The sequence below is a fragment of the Lupinus angustifolius genome, chromosome LG18, assembly GCF_001865875.1.
Source record: "Lupinus angustifolius cultivar Tanjil chromosome LG18, LupAngTanjil_v1.0, whole genome shotgun sequence".
NCBI lineage: Eukaryota > Viridiplantae > Streptophyta > Magnoliopsida > Fabales > Fabaceae > Lupinus > Lupinus angustifolius.
In genome coordinates, this window is record NC_032026.1 from 15740927 (window position 1) to 15747212 (window position 6286).

The 6286-nt window shown below is 32.5% G+C and overlaps 1 protein-coding gene and 1 non-coding gene across 2 annotated transcripts; both read left to right on the plus strand.

Moving 5' to 3' along the window:
- On the plus strand, positions 1979-3524 carry LOC109332085 (probable LRR receptor-like serine/threonine-protein kinase At4g36180). The gene has a single exon (XM_019566905.1). It carries the CDS (start codon positions 2234-2236, stop codon positions 3494-3496), a length of 1263 nt encoding a protein of 420 aa, XP_019422450.1. The 5' UTR covers positions 1979-2233; the 3' UTR covers positions 3497-3524.
- Positions 4594-4664, plus strand: TRNAG-GCC. The gene has a single exon. It is a non-coding gene; the product is annotated as a tRNA-Gly (tRNA).

Consider the following 6286-nt stretch of genomic DNA (forward strand, 5'->3'; position numbering starts at 1 on the left):
CTTTCATCTTTTATCAATTACAACAAGAATCTACACATTCTTTCATCTATTACTCCCAATTATTTCTCATTTTTTTATTACTCTAGTTTCTTTACCCATCTTTCTCTCTCATTAAACACACAACATTATAGTGTGTAATTTTTCCTCATTGAAGCAACATACAAGGATCAAGATTAAGGTTCATCTCATTTCTCTCTTTCATCCGTTATGATTGGTTTGCTTCTGTCAAATAGATGGTTAAGCATCAAATGAAATTGCTTCTGCCAAATGGTGGTTAAGCGTCAGTATTGCTTCACGTTCAGATTTCAAGACTGGGAGACGAAGATTTGCTCACCAGCAAGAGGAGGTATTAAAGTATATCATCGTATTCAACACAATTATTTCAAGCTTGGAATGCTTGATACATTCCAGCTTGCGGGGGAATGTTAAAATAGTTGAGCTTAGGGTAGTTAGTGTTTTCTTCCCTTTATATAGATGATTCAATGTAACTTTGGAATTCAATTCAATTCAATAACACTTTCTCATTCTTTCTTGTTCATCAAGAATCTCTTTTATTCATGTCTACTACCATTTTAACACACTTTTGTAATTCAATTACAATACATATAAATGTTATATATTTTCCTATAAAAATTTCATCTTTGAGTGCACATTGTTTACAAACAGTGGATCAAGTTACTTAGATTAAGTATATTAAACTATAACTTATAATATTTAACATCTATAAAATGTAAATATTATACATTCAATCTCGGACGAATAAGCTTGCATTTGATGTGATATCATGTCTTGAGTAAACAAGGCAAATAAAAAAAGATGGGTGTTGGTATATGACTGTATAATCGAAACCAATGAATTTGAAAAGTAAAACAATATTTAATTACAAAGGTGATCATAAATGTTTTATTAATTGATGTTTATCTAGCAATTGTTAATGATAAGGTTCAAGTACGAACCAGTAGGTACAAATTAACAAATAATATTGGCTTTATTACTTGATGTTGATCTTGCAATCATGTTGATTATGAGATAGTGACTCGTGCCAATTTATGTCATTCCAACTTAGTTCATAAATCAAATCACTTTGCGGAATTTTGAAGTTTGATAGCTATATTAGAAATATCTAAACATATTCTTTACCTTTAATACATTTAGTACCCCATGCCCAATATGACACATTATCAATTGATTTATGTAATCCCCACCAACCTTAATTAGTTTCTACCTTATGATCATTTATCTCAGCTCCTCAAGTCCCAACTTTGGAGATCATAATAATATGAGAGAGCAACCTATTAATTATAAATTCCTATATAGTACTTTTTTGGTATTCTAAATTCATATGCATAAGATTCTCAAGAGCAATTTATGAATGTTGGATAAGAAGTAGCATGAATAAGAATCCACAACGGTTAGCCACAATAGAAAATTACTTAAAAGACAGCTCATCAAAATACAGGTGTCAGTAAATAACTATGTGAGGCTAATGTGTCTATACAAGGACCCAACACAATGTACTACACAAACATGCAAACAAAGGTTAGGCACTTTCTTCTTTCTCTAACCAAAGAAACGAGTATGGCTCCACTCCATTATTAGATAGGATAATACATACTTTAGATTATAACACATGACAAAAATATTATTTCAATGGTCTAAATTTTTGTTTTTTTAAATTAAATATTTAAAAAGAAATAACTTCTCTCGCATTCTCAAAGAGGAATCCATTTCCAAACAAATAGGAGAGGAAAGAAAAAATAAATCTAAATACAAAGAAAATCATTACATTACATTAGATAAGTGATTAATCTATAAGCCTCTAGGATAAGTATCTAGAGTCTCAAACTATATTATAAACCATTTAATAGATGAATAAAAATATATCATGTTACTTAATTTTTCTTATTCTGTTTTTATTTATCGAATATGATTCCTCACATAGTTTAAGATAATAAATTATTATCAAAACATCTTACCCCACTCACACTCACTCATCCATAAAGATCTCTGACTCCATTGTGTGGGGAAGAGAGCTACGCTTCATAAAGTTCCCTTTTTTTTCACTTTATACACTTTCTTTCTTTAACCCATCACCATCAAAATCCTCATTCACATTTCAGATCCAACGGTCCTTATTATTTTCACGTATTTCCTCTCTGTGCAAAGCTGAATTCATAATTTCATACCACACACATCCTTTAATTTCTAGTGATAATTGTGAAAATTATCACAAATGGGTTCTTTCAAGTTCTTCTTCTTCTTCTTCTCTATTATTGCAGCTTCTGGAGTGTTATTTGGAGCAGAATCAAAGACATATGAGGGTGACATAGAAGCACTGAAGGATCTGAAAAATGCACTTGAACCCAGTTTAGTAAACCCAGGTTCATGTTTGAGTTCATGGGACTTCACTTTCGACCCATGCGACAACCTTTTCAGCGATAAATTCACATGCGGGTTTAGGTGTGACATTGTCGTGTCTGGTTTTAACCGAGTCACCGAACTCAGTCTCGACTCAGCGGGTTACACTGGTTTACTTTCCTCAACGTTAAACCTTCCATATCTACAAACCCTTGATATCTCAAACAACTATTTCTCTGGCCAAATTCCTGAGTCACTATCAAATTTAACTCGGCTGAGTCGACTCGGTCTTTCAATGAACTCTTTTTCTGGTGAGATACCCACTTCCATTGGAACCCTCTTCAACCTCCAAGAGCTATACCTTGATAACAACAACCTCGAAGGAACAATACCCATAAGCTTCAATGGCCTTGTTAGCTTGAAAAGACTCGAACTTCAACATAATAATCTCAATGGGTACCTTCCAGATTTGAGTTCTCTCACAAATCTCTTCTACCTTGACATCAGCGATAACGCCGTCACCGGAGCATTGCCGGCAGCGCTTCCGGTTTCCTTAGTACAGGTTTCAGTGAGGAACAACAACTTAAGTGGAACCTTAACTTCTGAAAGCTTCAAAAACTTGATGTACTTGCAGGTAGTGGATTTAAGTTCAAACCAAATGAGTGGTTCTGTTCCTTTCGTTCTCTTTGAGCTTCCATCACTTCAACAACTTACACTCTCATCTAATCAATTCTCTTCACTTGAAGTTCCTTCTTACGGTTACCAAAGCGGGCTTATAGCGGTTGATCTAAGTAATAACCAGCTTCAAGGGTTTTTGCCATCGTTCATGGCTTTTATGCCAAAGCTTTCATCTTTGTCCTTAGAGAATAACGTTTTCAGTGGTTTGATACCGACCCAGTTTGCATTGAAGACGGTTTTTCCTGAAATTGGAGTGTCTCCATTCTCTAGGCTTTTGTTGGGGGGCAATTACCTTCTTGGAGGGGTACCAAGACCTCTATTAGGACTCAAACCCGAGTCTGCAAATGTGAGTTTAGGTGATAACTGCTTGTATAGGTGTCCTCTTAGATTCTTTTTCTGCCAAGGTGGTGAACAAAAATCATGGGAAGAATGTAAGAGATTTATCCCTGGCATCCCCTAGATGATGATGATTGAATTTCATTTCATTTTGATCCTCTAGTATCTACACTTTCTTTGTCTTTGTTATGTGTTCTTGTTTGTAAAAAAAATGCTGCTTTTGGCTGTTAATTAATTAATTAATTAATAATGGTGAATCTTGTCTTAAATCTTAAGTACAAAACAATGATGAAAGCAGATTTAGTTGTGGTAGCTGTAGATTATGAAGATTGTTGTATTTTTCTGTTTGGTCAACGGTAAGATGATCAACTACCAGATTGTGTCGCACTATTTCTGAAGTTGCAAGATGCAAGCATGTGAAAATGGGGATGGGGAAAACCATGTTCTGGGCCCTAATTGAGTGCCACCCATAACCTGTATTAATAGGTCTGGAACACTTAGATTCACGATAACCAGTTCAGCACTTTATTACAGAGTAATTTGATCCAATTACTCTGTGACAAAAATTAGTAAAACCTCATGTGTTATAGTATGATAATTGATGAGAAATTAAATGACATTAGTTAATTATTATTAGGCAAAATCCTATTAGATAGGTATATATAAAGTAGAAACATAGAAAACTTTTGTTATAGAAGATTTGAGTTACACCAATAGGATCTTAGATTTTAGATACCTCGTCCCTATACAAAAGTATTTAATTCTTTCGGGGTAATAATTATCGCTCCAGAAATATAATTATTAGATGAGTCAGGTTTTAAACATTTTGGTACTTTTAATGGGCAAAATTTCTTGGTCAGTTTTATAGATGTAGTTTTGTCAATGTGCCAATTAACCCAAAGCTTAATACTTCATAGGCCTTCTTAACAGGCATTTGGATATTGAAATCGAAGCCCAATTGGTGTAATTCAGTAACAGTTCCAAAGAATCTTTTGTTTTTGCTTTTTGTTTATAGAAGTTTCAATTTCACAGACTAGGTCATAGTATTTGTTTGTTAAAAAGACTCTGGTAAAATAACAGGATAAGCAATATATATCAGGAAGGATAAAGGTTCATATATTTAGCAATTATGTTATTTGTATTATTAATTCGCATAATGAGCCATGCTGCATTCTTGGACTCACATTCGTGAACTTTTCAAGTGAGACATTAAACGTTAAAGCACCAGTGGTCTAGTGGTAGAATAGTACCCTGCCACGGTACAGACCCGGGTTCGATTCCCGGCTGGTGCATCCATTTTTCTATTGTTTTTGAATTTTTACTGTTGTCTACTTTACCACTTCTCAGCCTGTGAACAAAAGGCTACATCTTAAAGGACACAGAAAGCTAGTGCAACTAAGTAATCGTTGAAGGCCCAATAAAGCTGGTGAAAATGATTATAACATTGTTTTATTGAGTCAACAATGAATAGCAGTAGCAACCATTTACTTAATGTTATAAAAATCGGTTTGTGTTGGCCGGTAAATCTATCTCAATATCGATATGTTACACTAATTATACTAATCATGTAATCATACCAGTCGAAATCGATCATAACGACCGATTTTCAATTGAACCGTATCGGTCGTACCTACTGTTTTTTATTTTAAATTAATTTTAATAAAAATAAAAAGTAATTGGTTTTTTATTGATTTTTCAACAATAATATTATAATATATATTATATATGTTTATCTAAATTAATCAGTATGCGGTTTAATTAGTGAACCACCAGTTGAACCGATATACCGCTATACTAGTATCCTAATCAATTTAATGACTAATATAATATTAATATTTAAATTCCCATTAACAGCTAAATGAAGTAGTCCCACACTATAGGGACCCCAAAAGTTAGGCCACAAACATGATGAATAAAAATGTGATTAAATATTATGAATTTCAATGCTGTGTTGCAACTTGCAACTAAGTGAATTTGGGAATGATGACATTGGAACATTGACATTTGTCTACATGTCCCACTGCAAATTTAGAACACTGACTGTGTGTTTGGACTTGTTTAATTTGACAATGTCCCCTTCTCAAATTGTGACCACCATTATTGAAGAATATAGTTACTTGTTGAAGAAGATAGTTACTTGTTGACATCCATGCCCAACATAGTTATTTAATTACAAATGCCTGTTTAATATTATGTAAAGTTTTTTTATACAATTTCTATATCATCAATCATCATTTATTATTAATTTATTAAGAGTCAATAATTATTAATACATAAATAACGAATGATATATAAAAAATTCTTACATCGTAAGTACATAAATATTAATTGCAAGTGCACTTGCTAATATAATGATCAGCCTATCACCATCGATCATATTTATTTTTCCTCTAAAATATTAGAATAAATGTAATAATTATGTTTATTTGTATGATATTTATTACGTTTTTCTCACATATGATCATTAGTTTTTTTAATCACTTACCTGAAAAAATAGATAATTAAATAAGAATAAATATGAAAAATATGAATTAATGCATGGTAAAACTTTTAAAACGAGACGAAAATAAAAAAATTCTTCAAAATAAAGAGATAAATATGGTCAGAAATAATATCGTAATCAAAATATTTTCAATAGTGGAGAATGGATTCATCTGCAATCTGATTTCAAGTGGTGAGGTCACACTGACCAGTGCATGAAGTAAGAAGCCACAGTTGCCATTTGTTCGTCCAGGGATAACCTTTTAATACCATTCAAGTAGTACATATTTAATTTCCCTTAAGTAAGGTTTTGGGTTCAAGTTTTATGAATGGAAAAAATATTTGTTGAGAGTGTTAGCCCCACATATCTGTGAATGTTCTTGACTTGTACAAAATTACATCAAGTACAAGAATACTTATAGGAAATAAAAAA